At 39.5% G+C, this 22,799-nt stretch overlaps 1 protein-coding gene across 2 annotated transcripts in view; it reads left to right on the top strand.

Moving 5' to 3' along the window:
- The first annotated feature begins 2,786 nt into the window (after positions 1 to 2,786).
- The window catches only part of arhgap10 (Rho GTPase activating protein 10), a 49,909-nt gene continuing 29,896 nt past the window's right edge, over positions 2,787 to 22,799 (top strand). For both annotated transcript variants that reach the window (XM_030740679.1, XM_030740671.1), the window contains exons 1-8: positions 2,787 to 3,398; positions 17,516 to 17,611; positions 17,799 to 17,860; positions 19,318 to 19,389; positions 19,509 to 19,610; positions 21,080 to 21,190; positions 21,849 to 21,953; positions 22,291 to 22,420. In XM_030740679.1, the coding sequence (XP_030596539.1) occupies positions 3,245 to 3,398; positions 17,516 to 17,611; positions 17,799 to 17,860; positions 19,318 to 19,389; positions 19,509 to 19,610; positions 21,080 to 21,190; positions 21,849 to 21,953; positions 22,291 to 22,420 (832 nt within the window). In that variant the 5' untranslated portion in view covers positions 2,787 to 3,244. The remainder of the gene's footprint in view (positions 3,399 to 17,515; positions 17,612 to 17,798; positions 17,861 to 19,317; positions 19,390 to 19,508; positions 19,611 to 21,079; positions 21,191 to 21,848; positions 21,954 to 22,290; positions 22,421 to 22,799) is intronic.

Raw genomic sequence — 22,799 nt, 5'->3', positions numbered from 1 at the left:
AAGCGCTCCGAAGGAAACAGAAGCATAACTAGACAAAGGTTCCGTAAGTGTAACTGTACAGTGGGGAGGACAAACGCACTCCAGGAAACGTGCTGAATAATAATTAATGTGTTTATTTGCAAACTAATGTATGAAGAACGCTTATACCTCATACTTTACTCGGCGGAAATTTTGACAGGTGGATCTTAAGGCCAAATCAAAGACTACAGTGAATCAAGATCATTCCCAGCCAGGAAACTCTCTGCAAGTCTCCTATCTTGAGCCCATTTATGTAATGTGGCGATTTGAGACATTTTTTTTTTTTTTTTTTTTTAAACATCCCGAGGGGGGGAATTGGATGTGTAATTGTTTTACACTCAAGAATCGGGCAGAACAGGCTTAAATCAAAGCTTCTCTCTGGTTATCAGCGGTTTGAAGATGGACCACATTTATTTACATTTGTCCTTTTATTTGACACAAAGTTCCCTTATTAAATTAAGGAAGTTACATTGTGCACTGCTTGTTTATGCAGTAACTTGCAATTCTAGTCTTATTTTCCCAGTGTTATCTTCATCAAGTTGGTACCAGTTTATTTCATGTTTTATCAAACTGTAATAACTACAATGGAGAGTCATCTTAGTACCCACAAACTGTCAGTTCTGTCCAGAAGGTAACAGGAATATCAGTCTAGAGGTGGTGGAAATTTAGTACATGCCATCAATTACTGTAGCCTCCTTTTAATCTTAATAAAACTGTCCTTGGAGTACAAATTATGATTTTTATGGAGAAAGCAATTATCCAACTTTATTGAACATCTATCTGCAAATATTCTGCCATTGTTTGTCCTGTAAGAACTGCAACAATAAGATTCTAGTGTTGTCTGTATTTGTATCGATTTTAAAATTCTGGAATTTCCCTCTTATTTGGCAAATATGTATATTCTTATATTGTTTGTGTGTATTTTTGTGTAAAATTGCTGAGTGAGCTGCTGTCAAGGGCCAGGACACTTTTACAAACTGAGTCCTGTTTTCATAGTTAAAGGCTAAACACAATAAATATACAGTACTGTACAAAAGTCTTGATCCACTTGCCATTTCTTTGTCTTGCTAGGAAAATTGGAAATTGAAATGTGCAAACATGGAAATACAGTATGTAAGGCAAGAATAGTTTCTACAATTCTAACAAGCTTGAAAATCAATATTTGGTCTGACCACCTTTATTCTTCAATACAGCCTGAACTCTGAGGCAGCTTTCTTGTCATTTCTTTAAGTAGTTTTCAGGAATAGTTCTCCAGGCTTCTTGAGGACATTCAAAGCTCTTCTTTGGATGTTGGCTGCCTTTTGGGTCTGTTCTGTCAGGATGATCCCACACTGTTTCAGTAATGTTTAGGTCTGGGCTCTAGGGAGGCCAATCCATCACTGATGGTGTTCCACTGTATTTTTTCATCCAGGTATGCTTTTGCTGCGTTGGCAGTGTGTTGGGGATCATTGTCATCCTGAAAAAGGAAGCTGCTATGAATCAAATGCTTTCCAGATGGTATTGCATGGTGGATCAAAATCTGACAGTACTTTTCTGTGTTTATAATTCCATCAATTTTGACCAGATCTTTAACATTGGCTGAAATGCGGTTCCAAACCATGACAGAGCCTCTGCTGTGTTTTAGGTGTCTGTAGTCACTGTTGTACCTCTTGAATTACTCCATACATAGTGAAAACTTAAAACAAAATTTTAACATTTAGATGAATCAGACCTGCTGCCACTGATTTTTCAGTCCAGTTCTTGTGTAATTTGTCATACTTCAGCCTTTTTTCTGTTTCCCTTCCTGAAAAATGGTTTCTTGACAGCCACCCTTCTACTGAGACAGTTTGAGGCTTCAGTGAACATTAGATGGAAAAACTGAAGGGCCAGATGTATCTGTTTCAGGTCTTTGCTGGATTTTTTTCCCTATTCATAAGGACATTACTTTCAGATACTGTTCGTCTGCTATAGATGGTTTTATTTATTTTTAGGTCTGCCACTTCTTTTGTCCTCCACTTATCCTGTTTCCTCAAATCTTTTAAGGACACCCTGCACACATGATGAGAGATGCCAAGTTTTTTGCTAATAACTCTTTGGGAATCATCTTGTTAGTGCAAAAATACTATTGTCTGTCAAACTGTTATCTTTGTTACTAGCAGCTTGTCCCAAAAATGCCAAAGATACAATTTAAAATTGGTTCTCTAAGTTGTTTGTGTCGACACAACACTCCATCATCCCTTGAATTAGGTGTCTTTAAGCTAGAATAAAGAGTGATTCCTAGGTCAGTGTTCAGTGGCTTAAACGAAACGCTTTCCTTTGAAAATGGTCAGGTACAAGGACTGGAGTGAAACAATTTTAAAAACCTTAAGAAAGCCCGGAGAAGTGTTAGCGTGGCTCTTTGGAAGCAAAATACAAAGAATGAAGGGCGGCTCAAGACTTTTGTACAATACTATATAAGCGTGCCATGTACAAATTAAGTGCATCTGTTTAACAGGGGACCTTTGTACACACTGCCAAATGAAGAAATAATGACCTCTATCCTCCAGCACATAGATAACCAGAGAGCTGCTTTGATTTCCCAAAGGAAGGTCTGCCTGATTCTTGGGTGCAAAACAATAAACTCTTCATCCATGTTACAGCGCACTATTGATGCTTTTAGGTAAATGAAACCCCCCGTTATCATTTTTCCCCACTACAGAGCGAAAACTGCGGTCACCGTGCATGCGGAGAGGCGAAGACGGAAGTGTGCTGACTTACACCATCCGGCCCAAACCGCTGTTTGGCAGAAGTTTGCTACACGCACGCAAATGTCAGCGGCGGAGTTTTTTAATCTGTCACTTGGCTAGGTGGAGCACATTTGATGGAGGAAGGAAAAAATCGGACACAGCACACTCTGACTTCTGGACCACTTATGTGAACCGACTTCCGATGACTCCTGCAGGCGATACCGTATCTGTCACCTCTTGACCATTATACCTGCTAGCAGTTCCTCGTCTTATTTGACAGCCGAGGAAACGCCGCCCATGAGCCCGTGTCAGAAGTTAACATGCTAAACACCGTTAGCTGCTGCTACTTGACGTAGCTATGCTTTCTCAGCCCGACTCGGAACCTCCTAAAAAACGACCCGTTGTTTAACAGTAACGACTATTTGTTCGGACTGCAAACCAAAAGGCATTTTGGGATTTTTATTTTTATTTTTTGCCGGTTTTCCGTTGTTTGAAAGCGAAGCTATCAATCTGTCACAGCAATGGGACTACACCCGCTGGAGTTTAGTGAGTGTTATTTGGACAGCCCCAGCTTCAGGGAGAAAATAAAGGCACACGAAGCAGAGCTGGACAAAACTAACAGGTTCATCAAAGAGCTGTACAAAGATGGGAAGAACCTCATCAATGCGACAAAGCGTAAGTTTGACTTTTCCCCCCAAATAGTGCAAGAAAATCTGTGAGTCACACAAATCGCACTCACCTATGTTATGTTGTAAGCCAGGCTGTTATAGTCAGCTAAACTAAAACAAGGGGTCAGGAATAAAAAAAGAAATGTAGGGGAAATGTTATAGTCAGTTTGGCTCAATTTAGTCTGAGGCTTTGGTGCAAATATTTATTGAGACTTGGGATGTGTACATGACGTAGAGTCCACTCCCTTCAGACGGTGTTGCATTTTAATACCTTAAGTGTTGCCCCGGACATCAATACCGCCTATATATTAATCATTAAAAATGACGAAAGCTAGTAGTGAAACGAATAACCCCGAAACTGCAAGTAAAATGAGCAAAAAACGTGCGTGGAAAGCGCCTGAAAGACAAGTGAAGTGAAAAACGAAAACCTAATATAAAACTGCAGAGCTGTATCATCTCCCTTTATGAGGTGCTTAAGCAGCAGAAGTGCTGCTGACTGTCAGGTAATGTGGAGGAAGCCTCATTTAAGAGTTTTGATTCTGTTTTATGAGCTTCGAGTCCTCCTGGCACCCTGGAGGGTTTTTAATAATACCTTACTGTATTTGTTCATAGTCACACACCTCAGCTGGGTTAAAATGATTACATTGTTATCTCCTTGAACTCTAATCTCATGGCCTGGGCTTGTCTGAAGGGTGCCCAGTGCTTAACGTCAGACTTAAGCACTTATAAAACACACTGCTTTGGCTTGCTGGAAATGCTATGAATCATTTCTAGTTACTTAAACAGTCTCTGACAGGTTTAACATAAAATCATTGCACTCCTATTGGAGTGAGCTTTTTTTTTTAAGCTGATAGGAGCTAAAATTTCCTCTCAGGCTTGCTTCTTTGTATGTTTGTCTGTGCTGCTGGTCTCCGGTATGACTTTCGTATTTGCCTTAAAAACAGCTTAAAGTTTCTCAAAGCTCACATTCACAGGCGTCAAAATATTTCACCTGATCTTAAAAACTGGCTCGTGATATTAATCTGTTTTTCTGTTGACATCCTGAGGTATTTTAGTGGAAGCTGAGCTGTAGGTGACATCTAAGTGTTCTTCCTTGTACAGGAAAACTGTACCCTTGACACCATGTGGGATAGCTCCTTCAATGCAAACAGTTTGTGCTGTTAAAGGCACTGCCGAGATTCAAGATCATCTTTACCTCTTGCCTGCAGACTCAGTCTTACCCTCTCTGCAGCTTATAAAGGGAAAAAAAAGCCTTTTTTGGCCTGCCCTGTAATGCTGTACATTACTGTTGTGCTGAGCTATAAAATATTTTGGCCTATGATGTATTTTAAATGCATTTACATCATCCTTCCATTTGAATTACATTGTTTTATCATGAACTTTGACAGACAAAAATGCATCACCCTAACACAAGTTATTAAACCCAGTGTTATAAGTGCATATTAACTGGTTGTGTTCATTAGGTCAGTTAATTTTGTCAAAGCACCTTTTGTCTGACTCCAGTGTGCATCACATCAAGTTAATGTTGGTTTTTAAAGCATAAACAGCAAAATGGGACAAAGTCCATTATGTATTTTAACTGTACGAGCAGACTTATTTCTTTTAGGGTTTTTTTTTGTTTGTTTCCTAAAATGTAAGCACTTATAGATTAATGTGCAAAAAAACAGATTTAATTTGTTTGCTTTTTTTCTATGAGTTTTTAACTTGAAGGTGTCAAACTGTGTCCATTATTTAAATTTGTGTGGTTTAGTAACAATGCAAATAAAGGCTCGTAACAAGTCTGTAAAGGATTACTTCTACACAGCGCTATTGCCACAGGTTAAAAGCAGCGAAGTTGCCAACATCACTAAGGGGCCACATTTTGCTGGATGGCCGGACGGGTCGCACCCCCACGTGTGTGGCTGCCCTGAGCGAGGGTTTCCCCTCACAGCCGAGAGGTTTGCTGGACGAGGACTCGGGGCTCAATAGTGCATTGCCTTATTTGCAGTTTGTGTCAAACTGTTCATTAAGCTCCAGTTTTTGGACACAGTTTTGAGAGCGATTTGAAGCCAGTGAAGTTAAGATGACAAATGTTGGAAAGTCGAGTTGTTTGATTTGTGTCATTGCTTGGCTGTTTTGGTGCACGGCCGGGATTCTCGGCCTGCATCTTTGGCAGCCTTTTTTGCAGGCTGCGTCACATGTTGAGTGTTTCTGTGGTCTCGTTGGACCTCTTTGCTACTCTGACCCCTCTCATCATGGTGACTCCCCTTGCACTTCAACTTTAATACTTATCTGATAAACTTAAAATCCTTCAATCTGTGTAAATAATCAGGAGGGTAGTTGTCAAATCTCAGAGGCCATATTATGTTTAAAATGTTCCAAGCATGATTCAGCCATCACAACTGTGATGTGATTGAACATCCTGGAACTGTCCTTATGTGTTTATGTATGTTTAATGTGCCTGCTGTAACTTTTGACTTTCTTCTACCTTAGGCCAGGAAGTTTGTCGACGGGTACATGGACCCTTCGGCTATGATTTTTATACTGCTACTTTCATAACCGCTTGGTCCACAGTTGGTGCCATTGTAGTGGCAATGACAGTAAAACTGGACAATGCACAGATGTCCACACAGAACTTCACACATGCCTCAAACAGAGCTTTGCAGCTGCACAAAATAGAACGCTGGAAGTATTTTTTTGCAGCAACAGAAAGTTTGGTGGGAGCTCCACAAAGTGTTGTGGTGAGTCACTGGCAGATGAGGTGATATTGGTGCACTGCTGCGTCGGTGTAACCTAGCAGTTACATAGTGTCCGGTTTCAGGAGGACATGCTGTATCTTGTTTCACACCTTATGCGACTGTAGTTAAAGTGTGCGCCACTTTTTTGCTGTTGATTCTCAGTGTATTCAGCACACTAGCATATCTCTAAACACTGCTTACTGTCACTAAGCCTGTGTTGTCATTTCAGAATATGACAAGAAATAGGAAACCCTGGTCATGCTCTCCCAGTGGGACTATTGCAAAATCAGTTTCAGGAAGGAAGTGATGGTCATGTTTTTATGTTCTGACATTAATGAAGTTTCCTTGGCCTAATTCACTTGGCCTGTGCTGGGGCCCTTCATGGAGACCATTTTGTCCCTGCTGCCAGTGTTAAATGACTGTTTGATATACTTTCATCCCTGTAATCAGGAGGCATTTACACTATTTGGTAATGGCAACAATAGAACAATTTAAACATTAGAGCTACTTCAGCAAATTGGTGCAGTGGCTTTAGATGCTATCTAAACTTAAAGTGACGGTTTTTGCTTTCTGTTTCTATTTAGGGCTGTTTCTTATTCTGAGGGTTAATTTGAAGCAAGACTAATTAGTCTGGCCTGGGTTGAGTAGCTGACTTTGAAAAACTAATGATCCAGAGAAAATTAAGCATCAATTTTAATAATTTGAAATGGTTTTATAGGGAAAATGTCCTAAGTTTGTTGTAGCCCTTCAAGTTGAAAGAGATCCTGTGAGAGAGACATCCTTTCTTTCTCATTTAATCAAAACAGTGATTTTGTTAGCACAAAAACAATCTTTTTTAAATTAACAATTTACTGACCAGTGTATTCATCAGAAAGGTCGATAAGGAAAACATTCGTTAGGTGTTACTTGTATAGTCCTGTGAAAAAGGGTTTTCACAGGACTTCAGGCAGCCCTGTAAAAACCTCAGGACACCCTCCCATAGGAACTAAGACCAAGTACCAGCCAGGTGCTGCTAATCAAAGAGTTACATCTCAAACTCTACAGGACTCAGTTAGCACTTAAATGTCAAAGTTCATGATGGTACAATTCGGGGGGGCAAAGATGCATCTTAAAAAAAAAAAACCACACACACAAGACTTCTGGGACAATGTTCTTTAGACAGATGAGACCAAAGTAGAATACACAACACCACTTTGGAAACCAAACACATCATCAGCACAAACACCTCATACCAGCTGTCAAGCATGGTGGTAGAGGGGTGATGAGTTGGGTTTGTTTTGCAGCAATTGGACATGGATGCCTTGAAGTCATTAAGTAGACAATGAACTCCTCTGTATATCAGTGTTCTAGAGTCAAATGTGAGGCCATCTGTTACAGCTACAGCTTAGTCCAAAGTTGGTCATGCAGCAAGAAAATGCAGCAAATTCACAACAGAATGACTGAAAAAGAAAAGAATCGAGGCGTTGCAATTGCTCAAAGTCCAGACTTCAACCTGTTTGAAATACTGTGGTGGGAATGAAAGAGCTGTTCATAAACAAATGCCCGCAAACTTCAATGTGCAAAGCAACATGTTAAAGAGGAGTGTGGCAGAATTCCTCCACAGTGATGCAAGTGAGCCATACAGAAAACGGTTACTTCAGGTTATTGTTGTATACACGCTATGACTCATAATGTTTACTTAGGTTTAAGCAAGCCTCATGATTCATGAACTGTGCAGCTTTACTACAGAGTTCTGTGAAAACTTTTTTTTTTTCATGACTGTAGCATGTGTCCGTGGGTTGTCTCCTTAGTACAAATGAAAAATAAAATATTGCCATTAATTGAAATTGAGTCATGTAATTTAATAAGTTCTGATTTATTTTTTTTTCTTTAATGTCAGATATTTAAGCTTGATAACTGAATGTACTGCAGTGTTTGGCCTGAAAGGGATTGAAGTTTATAGCCACAAGTTTTTCTGCAATTAATCAGATTCTTAAACCAGAATCATACACTTAAGGTCCATCACCCTGCCGTCTGAAAACTGTGACGCTGTTTATACCTGGCATTAATATATTTTTTAGGTGATCTGATCAAAGGTACATCAGCTCACACTGGACAGTAGGAAAAGGTCACTTGCAAAGCAACAGCCTCTGAGATCTGACTTCCCCACTCCTGATTTCTGTATGCAAAAGACCTGCGTGGGTCTGCATGCCAGTTGATTAACCAGTCCTTCTGGTCCAGGACACAGGAAACACTATGGCTGAATACATCCTAGGTTTCTTCACACCTGTACTGTGAAGGTGTGCACTTATTGTGGGACCACCCAAGTTAATGCTAGGTATGAACAGGGTCTGTGTCTAAGCACAGTGGTATTGTAAAGTTTACAGTATTTTGAGCCATAGCTAAAGTCTAAGTAAGCTACGGTGTTAATGTACACACTCAGGGTGGAGTTCAGTCACTGTTTAGCTCTATTTAAGTGGATATACTCTGATAATAGTGTCTCACGGGATTGTGACCTTGTGCTTGTTAGCCTCTTTAGAGAGAATCTCACAAATTATCAGCAGTTTTCTTCCTCTAAATCTGCTTTTTGTAGTTTGCCACTTTGAAGTTGAAAGGCTCACATTTCTAGATGCAAGATTCTGCACTCAGATTTTTGTTTTGTTTTTTTTCTCATGAGTAGAGGTGGTTTGAGGGAGCTAAGCTCTGTGTTCCTTAGGATATGACAATCACTATCAACTTCACAATAATCTGCAACACTCTGCAATATTGTACCAATGTTTTATTTAGAGTTCTGTAGTAAACACTGACAGATTTAATCTTGAATAAAATGTAAGTGTGGATTTTAGAGTTGCATGATGACTCCTTTTATTGTTGACCTCAGAAGAATCTTGTGTTTGAGCAGTCCAAAGTAGAGTTGTTGTTCTAGAAATCCAGTCTGTTCTCAGCCTTTCAGTAACTCCCTTGGCTGCTACAGCTGGGAGGATGTCCCACTATGGAAAGTCCTTGGTTCTGGGAGGAAACTTTGAAGCGGGGCCTTGGGCCAGAGAGCCATGACATGGAAGTGCCCGTTAGTGGAGCAGCATGCAGATGTGCTTCTGTTTCAGAGGGTTTCCTCCACAGGAACTGTGTTCGGTCTGTACCCTTGTCACTGTTGTCTTTAGTAAACAAGAGATATCTCCTTTGCTCGCCCAGGAGGTTTTGAGTTCTCCATTTCTGAAGAGCTTATTTGGATGCAGTCTTGGCACTGCCCATTTCTCAGCTTAGTTTGTTTTATTGTGCTGTAGTAATCTGGACAAAGTTGCAGCAAGGTCAGGCTTGTCACATCCACAGCTGGACTTGCTCTGGTAAATTGACCAAATGACTCAGGAAAACAATTTGAAAAGTGTATTATTTATTTATTTTTTTCTTATTTTTCCGCTTTTGGTTCCACATTGAAAGCCCAGCCATGTGAAGGTCTCTCTCTGTTTGGCAGACAGGTTTAAGAGTAGCCTGCCATGGTGTGCTTTGGCTCACTGCTCGTCTCTGTAATCACATTACTGATTCTGCCAAAGAGCCACATCACAATCTTTCATTAAAATCGCATTAGCACAAGACGTGAAGTCATGTGGGAGGAACGCTCCTTATCTCTCTCGCCAGAAAGAGGTCTGCTATAAAAGTGTATTGCAGTGCTTCAAGGGCTCCTTTTTTGGTGCGGACACCTTTCACTGCATAATGAAAGGGAAAGCATTTTTGGTATCTGCGAGGGGCGGGGGGGGATACCTCGGATGGCGAAATATTGTAATCAGCCTCTTGGTGGTTATGGACAGTGTAGTCACACCAAGCAGACTTGTTTTGAGGATCAGGAATATATGAATGAAGTAATGCATGCTTTCTGGGCAGGGAGCTGGGGGAGGGGTTTGGTGGGATGGCTCTGGTGAGGGCAAAGGTGGAAGGCAAGTGGAGCTGGGATACAGCCTGGAAAAGATGGGAGAGTGGAACAGGAAGGACTGTGGAAAGGCGTGGCGTGTAAGCGCTGTGGGCCTGCGACAGGCAACTTCTGACCTAAGTGGCACATCTGATGAGACTATAGAAATATCATAACAAACAGCTGTCCAATAAATACACTGTGGACTTCTTCTGCAGCTGATCTTTGACATGGCCTTACATTTTAGTTTGTTTTGGGGAAAACCTTAGCTGCAGCAGTCTGAACATGCATGTTACACTTCCTGCTTCAAAACACTCAGCATGTTAAAAGTTTGGATAACTGATGTTTTATCAGACGTACTTTAGTTGCAGTCACACTACACGCCAACAGCAAAAGTATTGTAACAAGATGTTAAAAAAAAAAAGACTGTTCTAACATTTTAACTCCAGTGTCACAGAAAACCCATGGGGTCATTTTTTTTTTTTTTTTAATTTATTGGGAGCAATTGTAGTCATGTAACCAGCAACTCTGCTGTTCTGATATTAATATACAACTTGTAGTAAGTGCCAGTATCTTCCCATGGGTAGGTTGCAATAAGCAATCTGTTTAATAATGTCTGTTCCAACACAGTGCTTTAAGCAATCTGGCTCCATTCCCAAAGCTGGTAGCACTGCAACAACAAATCATTTTGTAATTTAATCGATTATCCTGATAAAACAATGACACTTATTATCCAAAGTTAATTGTTTGGGGGGTCAGCTTCACCATTGTCATTGTTGTTTTTGTTTTTTTTGTTGTTGTTTTTTTTTTCTTCTTCTTAGCTGTTGGTCTGCAGGAAAGTCCTTTCCCCCCTCCCAACAAAAAAAACTTTCAGTAGCAATAATTAAAAACATTCATAGTTTTTGAGAAATGAATGGATTAATCAGTCATTTTTCATGAAGTCCCAGGGAATTAGAGAATTTGATATCAGTATTGTCTGTCAGACCTTTAAATGTCTAGTGATTTTTGGATGACACAGTATAACAGTGAAGTTATTAAATCTTTTCCCAAGTAACTAGTGAACTAGGGACTATTGATATTTGTGTTTGGTGACACTACACTGTGCAAATTGTATATTTCTGTATCTGTTTTTTCCAGTGTTGCCCTTTTGACATGGTCCATACAAAGTCGATGCACAGCTGGCTCTGCAGAGAGACCAGTGCTTTGTGTTATAACTTGTTGTCCACGGTTTGAAGGTGTGTTTTTCTTTTACAATGGATCAATTACACTCAAATTGATAAGAGTATTTTTCCATGAACACTGTTGCGCCTATCTGAAGCCTTAACTCATCATTCTTTTCTTGTGTGTTTAAGGTCTTGCAGGTCACTGTATCTTTGCAGTAATGTGAGCTGAAATGAGCCTACAGCTAAGATGGCAAGCTAATGCATGCGCACACCCTTTGAATAGGGTTGCGGGTTGCCATGTTGCACTGACAAATGAGTTGCAATTTTTTTTTTGTGTGTATGGATTGTCATATACCACACTGTCATAGACAGTGTGGTATACTTAACATGTTTTCCAATTATTCATTATAAAGTTTGAGGGGCATGCAAAGTACAGGCGTTTCCTGGGAGAAACGGGAATGGAGAGATGATGAGCAGGTATGCATAGTACTTATAGTACTAGCCATTCAGAAGCTATCTAAGTGATGCCTAAGCATTTATTTTGGGCTGATTATCCAAACCGCTAGAAAAATGAATGGAGAGAAAGTCAAAACTGTAATCTGATTAATTCTAAAAGGTATAAAAAGCCTGTTGATTTTTGCACCAAGTTAACATTTAGATCCCCCCCCCCCCAAAGCAGGATAAAATTCTACTTGGCAAGGGCAGCGCTTCACAGCATTACAGCATCATTTATGGCTTAATCCATAGCGCCAACTCAGTCAGGTTCTCTGGTTCATCCCAACAGAGCACTAAACAAATGCCATGCCAACAACATTCTACGCTATGTGCAACAACACAATGGGCTTATGTTTTTAGTTCAGCTGATATAAAGCAGGGGGAGGTACAGGACAACCACCATGTTTGGCTTTAAATAATTTTTTTCAGAGTTTTCTATTAAGGATTCTCTTCGATTCCTTTTACTTTTGTTGTTGTTTTAATTTTATTTTTTGACAGTAGTCTTGTCCTCTGATCTGTGATGTCCCACAATAACCAGAATCCTGTAACTCACTACGCATGTTTGGTTCTGTTTTTTTTTTCTTCCTGAATGGGGGATACCAGTGTTAATGCCACATAGCTGGCCACTTATTTTCCTTTGCTTTCCTGTTATAGAACAGCACAGCCTGTGATATCAGATACAAGTAAGGTGGGGTCCGTATGACTCACCCTATACAGCCAGTAGAGTAGGGTCTCTGGCGTTCTGCAGAGAAACTAGCCAAGTTTGACAGTTCCCAGGTTTGCTCTGAAATGCCTTGCTTTAAAAGGCAAAAAGCAGACGAAGCCTTTGCTTTGGACTCTTGTGTGCCCTAGCGTGTGTGGTATTTCTATCTTGTGATAGTTGCTGTCCTGGATGAAAGAACTATCGTTTCAATCTCTTCTGTAGACCTCTCATCTGACACGTTGTTTATTGCTGCACTGATTGTATCCAGTTGATCTATGCTGTTGAAACTTAAGCTGGAACTGTACAGGGATGCAATGCTTTTTTTTTTTTTTTCTCTCCCCTCTTCTGAGTGTTGCCTGGTGTTGATTATTGCTGGAGCTTCATGTAACTGGGTAACATTCATTCTTTGTGTTTTATGTAATGAAGTCCACAGCTTGGCCTGCACTGTCCACCCTGTATCGTGTTAAACATGCTTGCAGTCTATGTAATCAGATTGTGGATGGGTGTGATTTGCACTGCACATGTGGCTCTAATAAAAACCTTGCAAATCTTTTCATTGACATCAGTGTTCTGGAGTGCACATTAATTATCCAGTTTTAGCCTCTATCCTACCCTTTCTACATTAAAAAAAAAAAAGCTGTTTCATATCCTAATAAACTAAAATTCAAAAGATCTGCATCTGCTCTTTTTCTTGTTCTTTCCCTGATAACATAACAGTCAGCACCTGTCCACAAAAACAGACAACCCGAAACATTTAGGAGACTGAATGTATGAAACTTTGTTATACTACTTATAATAAAGCAAAGGGATATCAGATTGTTTAAACTGACTTTGAATTTGATGCCAGAATGTCATTCTTTAAAAAAAAAAAAAAGTCAGCATAATTTGCATAATTTATTAATTTTTTTTTTTTTTTTAAGGAGTCTAAGTGTAACTTTAATGAACAGAATGTGGTGTTTGTGGTATTTTTGGTTGAAATATAGGATTTAAATTATGTGCAAATTTCTGCATCCTGGTTTTTAAATTTTATACAGCATACCAACTCTTTTGCAAACAGGGTTGTATAAGTAGAAGTTATGAAAGGCAGAGAAGTGAGCACCTCATTGATATCTGAATTCCTGACACAACTCAGAGCTTAATAAATCCCTGCAGAAAATATGTATATTGATTATATTCTACAATAAAACCATAACTGCTTGAATGGCACTGATTTTAGAGCCGTGATTCTGACCTTGCATCAGGCACAATATGGTGTGTTAAGGCTTTAAGGTGTGGCTCAGTGTCATGTTTTCACAACATGTTTTTATGCTCATTGAGCAGTTGACCTTTGCACTCCACACTCATGTAGGTTTCTGGATAAATTGAGTCCTGCAGGTGACTTAAATGCCTTAATGAAAGGTCCAATGTCATAAATCCATACCAAACCTCACATTCTTCTAACACTACTGAAAATGATCATAGCATATTATAACATTGACATGATCAAGCCTTGAGGAGAACAGTTAAGATGCAGTGGGGGGTGCAATGTTGGCAATTACAACAAAAAAAATGTATTGAGATATGAATGAAAGAAATTAGAAGTATTACAGCTCATGCCAGTTTCAGAGTGCATGGTGTGAACATTTTGTGCGGTCTCTTATAACAACTTTTCTGCTGTTTTTATTCTGGTAACAGAAGAAATTAGAAAACAGGAGCAAAACCTCCATCCACTTTTGGTGTCACAGGGGTGCTCAAAGCTATCCTGGCTCTCCATACTGTAAGAGGCAGGATACACCATGGATGGGTCACTAGTCTGTCTGTCACAGAAATAACAGACAGGCCAGGAACAAAACAATGTGTGGTCAGTGGTGAGGCACTGCTTCATTTTGGGAAAATGGTTTAACAATTACACTTGAGAAATATTATTATTATATCATTATACTGAGTGATTTCCTGAATTTTATATCAGTATTGGCATATACTGTTATGCATTGATATGAAAACCTATTTATAAATAATAACGCAAAAAAGGTGCTTAGCAATTTTAGAAATGGTCAACACTTTCTGCCTCCTTTTGCTTTTACAGTATTTTCAGGACTTTCTGCAGAGCAGTAGACTGTGATGCAGTGTCAGGTGGTATCTTCACTGCAGGTTGCTCACCAGTTTGTGAAATACATTTCTGCTTATCTGTGACCTCTTCTTCCAACTGTATGGGTATAAATTATATATATGATCTTTTGCCCTCAGGCAAAACTGCTTTAAGAACAGACATAGTAGTGGAAATCCCTGTTTGGGCTCAGGAACACTTCAGAAAGCCATTGGCAGTGAACACAGTTCATTTCTTCAAAACACTACCATGCAAAAAAATAAAATGGAGTGCAAGCAAGCTCCAGAAACACTCCACCTTCTCTGGGCCAAAACTCATGTGAGATGAACTCAGGTGAAGTGGCAGAGTGTCCTGTGGTCTGATGTATGTGAAATGTAAAAACGGTTTTTGCCTATTCCCCTAGCTAAAGAGAAGGATCATGATTCTATGTGGATGCATTGCTGCACCTGACAGTGGCAAACCACATTCTGCTTGTACAACATTAAGGTGAATGACTCAGTAACATTTTGGGAGAATCCGTGTTTTTGACTAATTGATTAATCAACAGAATCACTGTACCTTATGTGGACTATGGGAACAACTGTCAGGTCTTCCCAGAAGAAGTTGCTTCAGATTTGCAGGAGGCCAGATCCCAAAAAAAGTATTGGATGCTTTGCAGAACTTGGTATTACTCAATAAATTATCTGTTATCAAAGCTGGTAGCAAAACATGCCAATAAAGTCCTGCTTCTGTTGTCTGTAGTCATTCCATGTCCTGCCAATTAAGGATGAGAACAGGCTGACCAGAGTCACCATTTATGGACTTGTGCACCCTGGGCTGAATTCTTGCTGTCGGTATGGTTTAGATTCCTGCTAGATTTACAGTCCCTTCAAAAAAAAAAAAAAAAAAAAAAACCCTTATATTCAGCATATGCGTTTGCTTCCGAAATAATGACCTGCCAGGCTTATATTTGCTGTACCTTTATTTTGAAAATACCTTTAACCCATATTGAAAGCGCTCTCGCATACTGGACCATTCACCAGGTTGTTTACTTAAGGTAGAAGGCACCTCTACTACAACATTTCAGTATATTACAAGCACATTATGAACATGTATTTGGAGTGTTTCAAACAAGTTTATATTTGTCTAATGAAGTCTTACAGATACTTGTGATTCTTTGCTAACAAGTCATCCTGAACACGCCTCCTTCTCATTTTTTCTGACTTCATTAAATTAAGACAATCTTTCAAAGATGAGTCTGAGTCAGATGATTTTGCTATTCTTTGAATCTCTTAATAAAACTTGTCCTTTTTTAAAAAATTTGTAATGTGCTTGAGATATAGAAAAGGATGAAACCCAACTTCAGTCTTGATGATTTAAAGTTATTCTGTGTCTTACAGATGCTCAGAAGTCAAGTTTTGGTTACTGTGGTTTATAGTATTTTTACTAAAGAAGAAAAAGTAATTGTGCAAGTTATGCTTGCATGCAGTTTACATGCTTCATTTGTTGTTTACATGAATTTTAATTTCTAACATTGGCAATGACCTCACCCACAAGAAAATAAACCATTTCCTCCAAATCCTGTATGAAAATCTACTCCGAGAACAAACAATACTATAATAAGAAGCTGTCTCATTGTCTGGAACAGCTTTTTAACTTCCTGTAGTTTCAGATCAGTTGGCTCAACCACAGGTGTTTTGGTTTTAATGTCTTTTGTGCTTCAGGATTGTATAGATTTAACACCTGGTTTCAAGAATGACCAGCGGTAGGTTCCAGACTCAGATGACCAGTTGAGACATAAACTGTGTTTTTTGTGCCAGGCTCAGGCACCTCTCACATGTTTGGGCTTTGCTGTAGATTTAATTGGTAGCATTTTCACCATTTAAAAACAAACAAACAAAAGAAATAAAGTCCAGGCTAAAAATATTCAGAGCACTGTATACTAAAAGTATAACATCAATATGATTAGATGGACATTTATTTAGTTCATGAACCTGGGGATTCTGTATGTTCTGGAAACAAGCTAGGACTTGGAATAACTGTAACTCACTGTGAAAGGTGTTTGATATTTATGTGCCTTGCGTAAGTTTGCTGTTGATAGCAGAGAGATTTATGCTGTTTTTCTGGGATGTTGGGGCAAATTTCAATCCATCCATCTGTCTGTCCATGCTGGGCCCTATCCCAGTTGTCTTAAGAGTGAGAGGCAGGGTACATTCTGGTCACCAGTCCATCACCGGGCTAATACAGAGAGAAAGACAACCATTCACGCTCACATTCACAGCTACTGTCAATTTTGCATTCTTTGCACTCGCTGTGATGCAATAGCGTTAACCACTGTGCCATCCTTTGCACTGCAAACTTAAAACCATCACATAACCAATTACATAATCTAGTGACCAGTGCCATATGTCTGTAGTCAAACAATATAATGTAATACTAAGGAATGTGCTGTGGAAACCAAACATTTTATTTTATTGTATGACTTTAATTGTTCAGTTTCAGTTCAATTCAATTTTATTTATATATTGCCAAATCATAAAAAACAGATGCTCTCTCCCTTGGGGCTGAAGGGAGAGAGACAGGACAAAAGACAAACTGTGGAAGAGAGCCAGAGATTAATAATAACAAATGATTCAATAATAAATTTAGTAAAGGAAAATGAAATACTGCATTGTATCAGTAGCTGAAAAATATGTGTATTAAATCTTCATAATTGAGAAATGGAACCCAATGTATGAGCTTTTCTTTACGGCTATCCATCTTTTAAATTATGCATTGTTATCATCTTACCATTTGTTTGTGTACTCTGTGACTTGCTAAATATAGTTTGCCCTCTTTTGTGGCATGTGTCAAGCTGTGGTACCTGCACTGCTGGTACATGGGGGTTTGATTTGCAGCAGGATGTAGACAGGATGTTTGCACTGTGGTTAACAGTTAGGTGCAGCAGACCTACTGTTCAAGATGGTATTTATTATGTCACTTTTCCACAGGTGGTTCCCAAGATGACAAATAGTTGTAGTGCATAATTTGTATTTTGTACCCTTTTTTTGAAATACAATGCATTTAATGTTTACTGTGTTTTTGAAATGTCCCTGTAGAGCTTGGGATGGCGCAGCGCAAGTTTGCCCAGTGCCTGGGAGAGTTTCAGTTTGAGTACATCGGCGATGCAAAGACTGACGATGAGAAATGTATTGGTAAGTGTGGGTTGAGCTCATCATATTGAAACCGCTGGTTTTGTTACCAACACGTGTTGTAGACCTGTATTTTAAATGTTTGTTTGCAGTTCTTTCTCTACCAGCAGTTATTATTGTGCACCTGCAACTAATGATCACAGTATCTTTTAGGATGCATGTCTTAGTCTGCTATTTTTTTTCCCTTCAGATGATTCTTTGCAAGAGTTCTCAGCATTCCTCAAAAACCTCGAAGACCAAAGAGAGTTGATGGTGAGAAAGACCAGTCAGAACCTGCTTGGAAGCCAGCAGTACCTTGTGTGTGTGCGTGTGTGTGTGTGTGCGTGCGTGTGAGTGAGTGAGAATGGCTAGAGCTTCAAATATAGGATACTTGCATGTATTTATATGTAACGGGCACTCTAGTATAGTATCTTGTTTGCACGATTTCCACCCCTTCTGGCTGTGTAAGGGTCACTGTCACATGACCTGCCTGGGAATGGCTACAGAGAGAGCAGGAGAGCATACATTATCACACCCAATCTTTAAATACCAAGCCAGATCACATAAACTGCTACTGGCAACAAGGTCCACAACAATAGGAGACCATATATCACCATAAAGCTAGCTTTGGCCGCAGGTAGCACTATTATAGCAGCCTATATACTGTAACCCACAAAAATCACACCAAAGAGGAAGCGATTCGATACACTTGCCAAAGCTCCAAGTTTGAAGACTTCTTATAATTTAATCAGAAGGCCAGATGGCCAGTGATAATTCTATGGACAGAGGTGCACACTTTTAGTGTTTGGGACTTTGTATAAACAGCCGTCCTCTTGTAATGCCTGTGTGTAGCGTCTGGGGTTAGGGAGTGAACCCATCATCAGTTGCTCACTGAGATGGCTGTTACAGTGTCAGGCTCAGACCGTAAGCACAGGCTCAGCGCAGTGCTCCTCAGCATAGGGAGATGACATCACCGTGCAGAGTTAGGAAAAGTGCGACGGCCAAGCAGGTACAGACATGCTTTGTTCTCAGCACAGGAGAAATACTGGAGGAATGAAACAACAGACAGTAACTTTAAAAACTGGAAGACAAAAAAAAAGAATATTTTTTTTTGTATAAAAGTTTTTGGTGGCTCAGTTCTAAAATCATTGCTTTGTCATTTATTTAGAAATACAGAAGAGTGAGTGAGCCCTCAAGTGCTGGCATACTGTCAAAGAAAGTTAACTGTTGAAAAGATTCAGCTTTAAATCTCCACAAAGACGCACTGTTTTCTAAAAAGAAAAAAAACAGGATACAGCCATCTTGGCTGAAAATGAAGCAGGGGTTTTTTAAAAAAAAAAAAAGTATTTATGGGATTTTCGGGGGGGAATTGACAGTGGATGAGCTGGGAATGAGGTCTTGATGTTTGCACACAGTTCAGTTTGATGTTGACTCACTTTGAGCAGAGAAGTTGCAGAGTCTCCTTACCCTGATAGCATGCTAATGACACCAACTGGTGCAAAGCCAAATATGTTCCAGGTGGAAGTCCACAGCTTTTGTTCTGGCAGCCCAAGTATGTAAATATGGGCCAGAGGAGCATTATTTAAGTGGCCAAGTAAGGAAAGACGGTACTAAAAGGAATATGCAATTGTCAGAAATGTATTTATAGAGGGCTTTTCACAAAGTCACAAAGCTCATTAATGAAGCATGTCACCGACATGAGCAGTAACAAAGGCATTTATTCTCTCTAGATGAGCAACATCACAGAAACCTTAATGAAACCTCTGGAGAAGTTCAGGAAGGAGCAGCTTGGTGCAGTAAGGGTACGTATGATGGCTTATTGCCTCTCATTCCAACATAACAGTATTTTGTTGCCCTTAGTGATTCTGATGGTAAGCTTAATGTTCGTAATTACTGTTAAAAATAACTCTACTTTTTTAAGGCGGAAAGAAAGAAGTATGAAAAGGAAACAGAGAAGTACTACAGTTCTTTGGAAAAGCTTTTAAATATGTCAGCAAAGAAGAAAGAGCCACAACTACAAGAGGTATGGTTATCATTTCCTGAACTCTCTGACAGATGTGTGACAATAAAGATTATTCAAAGAGATGTTTTGTTTAGTTTCTGAATCCCTCCGTTCTGGTTTTTATCTTTCGATGGCATGAGGAAGAGTCTTGCTGCAAAAGCTGGTACACTGGATTCGTTTCCACTGACATGCCTCGCAGCAACAGTTTTCCTGGCTTGTTTGAAAAAGAAATGTGTGCTCTTTTGTACCGCGCCTCCGAGGTCGACCGCGGCTGCTGCAGTTTGTGCATCGATCCCTGCTGCACTACCACGAGATGACATTTTTTGAGTTTGAGAATTTAGCCACCTCTTACAAAACAAGTGTTTTTTGTCTTTGTTTCATGGTGAAACCCTGCAAGGATGTGTTATATCCACCAACCAGAGAGGGCAGTTAGAACTGTTGACATCATGACCGCGGGCTGTTCTCGTCTTTGGGACTCTCATAAGACAAGAGTCTGTGGTATCAACACTGCATTTTTTTTACACTTGTATAAATAGATGCGATTCATTCCCAGCCGCAAGGGTCATGAACTTAATCAACACTCCATCAGCTGTTAAGAAAACTCAACAAACATTTATACTAAATATAAACCTAGTGTGTGAACTACAACTGTGAATTTTGGTATCTGTATCAATAAGCGGTTGATGTTTGACAATATTAAAACACAATTGCTGTAGTACAAAAGTATATCACTTTTTAACTCTTCAACTGTGGAAGTAACATTGTTTTGTGTTTCTAGTACTTAAAGCCTTGCTGCTTTGTAGTTCTTGGATGGTTATTATACTTCTGGGCATTTTCAAAGCCTAACGGTCATAAAGGGGAGGAATAAAAATCAAACCAGATACGTTTTCTATGTTGGAAGTCCCTATTCACCAACCAGAGATATACAAGGTTAGATTAAGTGTCTCCCTCTTGTCCCATAGATGTGAATATTTGTGTATAGATGGGTAGATAGATCTATTACTTTATGTTGCAGTACTTCTCTTTTTATCAAGAGTTTGCACATTAAGCTGCAAGGAAGGACGTTGTGGTGTCCTGTGCAGCCTTCGTATGGTCTGAATGACATTTAAGTTCGCGTTGACTTTTCCTGATTTTTCCGTCCTTGAAGATGGATCCCTGTCCTTTTGCACTTCCTTAAGTTTTTGTCTTTCCTGTCGAAGTGTTAGTGTGTGGCTTTTCTTTGTCTGAAGGGTCAAAACATAGAGGTTGTTGTATGATACACGGGTCACACAACGCAGTTGTTTTTGGAAATTATCTAGACGTCAGTGTCAGTATTTGATTTACTAACTTCACTATGTCTTCTATAACAATTTAAAGCCAAGCCAAGGTAGACCTCAATTGCCCCAAATTGCACCATGCAAACTAAAATTGTGATGTTTCTTCTTTGCTTCCATGCTTGTGCTTGTGTCTGTGACTATAATTATCATGGGGTGTGTTCCGCACCTCTTCAGGCAGACACGCAGGTGGAAGTGCTGAGGCAGCACTTTCAGGAGGAGTCGCTGGACTACGTGTGCAAACTGCAGGAGATCCAAGAGAGAAAGAAGTTTGAGTGTGTGGAACCGGTGAGTGACTGACCTAATTGGCATGGAAGCACTGACGTGGTGTTTCATTCATGCCACGTATGAATGTGGTTTGTGATTATTTAATACTGTCTTAAAACAAAACTGATGTGCTGGCATATACAGTACATGGAAATAGGGTGCTGGTCCTGACATTTTTCTAACTAAATTGATAGTGATGGATTAAAATTTAGAGTCCTATTTCTGGGAGTGCATTTTCAGCGGCCCTTCATTAAATTGAGTTGGTGTCTTTGAAATTTACCCTTGTAGAAAGTTTCCTTTACTTCTAATAGGTGTAAAGACCTCTACAAATTGCAGCTTGGTAAGAATCTACTTTCCGGGGAAACAAAAACTTACTGCAACTTTGATACTGACTCAGATTAGTAAATTTGTTACAGCTAAAGCCACTGTGGAAAATTACACACCCTGACAACTAATGTCAAATGCATATGGTCATAACAATATTATGTTATGACAGAATCCCAAACCCCATCTTTAATAAAAGCAAGGGCAAAAGATGAAATCCTACACGGTTATAAGATTCTGTCTTAATGAAAATTACTAAACAATTCCATCATATCCTGTCATTATGTGGACATAATGTTTATGAGTTTCTCTTTCACTTCTGATGTTCTTTCTCCCTGTGATGTTTTCCTTGTAGATGCTGGCCTTCTTTCAGACAGTCTTCACCTTTTATCACCAGGGCTTTGAGCTCGCCAAAGATTTTGACCATTATAAACGAGAACTGCAGATCAATATTCAAAATGTGAGAAAGAAATATATTTTTTTCATCAAATTTGTAATTTGGATACAGACTACAAATGTTTCTCTACTGTCATTTTCTTGCCCTGTCAAGATTCAGATCTGGTATTTATGTGGCTGTTTATCTTGCTTTTGCCATCCCCTCCTACTCTGTAGTTATTACTTTTACATCTATATACTGTAAACTGTCAACTAATTTCTATAAAGCTGAAGGTGTTTTATGGTGAAAGCCTTAAAAAATGCAGGTTTTGACTTGATGAGGCCTCTGGATAGGAAGGTCATCCTACTAAGCAGCCGAAAGTGACTTCCTGGAGTGTGTGCTTGCTTCCTCTCGCTCCTAGACAAGGAATCGATTTGAGGGCACTCGGTCGGAGGTGTACGAGCTGATGAAGAGGATCAGAGAGACGCCGCAAGAATACAGACAGACGAGCCCCATCAGTTTTGAAGGCTACCTCTATGTACAGGAAAAACGTAAGACTTATAGATTTTTAGATTGTGTAATATTTGTTTTTATTTTGTAAAGCACAGCAGGCAGCCAAATTCTAGGCAAGAAAATACAGAAATATAACCCTTCCGGTCTAATTAAATGAGGGGCTTTTTTGGTTTCACTTCAGCTGCTGTAAAAATATGTAAATGAAGTCGATGTATCAGACATTTAGATGTAAAAAGCAGCAACTCTGATGTAGCGTGATGCAAAAATGTTGTAGCACCGACTAAGTTCCTGAAGTTGCACCAGTTGCTGACACTGTGGATGTTTCAGCTGAATGTGCTTACTGCTGCTTATTTTTTGTCACTCCACATTTCACTCACTTACTAAATCGCAGATTACGGAAACTGTGAGTGTTATCCT

Source organism: Archocentrus centrarchus, chromosome 1, assembly GCF_007364275.1.
Source record: "Archocentrus centrarchus isolate MPI-CPG fArcCen1 chromosome 1, fArcCen1, whole genome shotgun sequence".
Lineage (NCBI taxonomy): Eukaryota > Metazoa > Chordata > Actinopteri > Cichliformes > Cichlidae > Archocentrus > Archocentrus centrarchus.
Note: the sequence above shows the minus strand (reverse complement) of the source record. Positions and strands in the feature narration are given on the sequence as shown.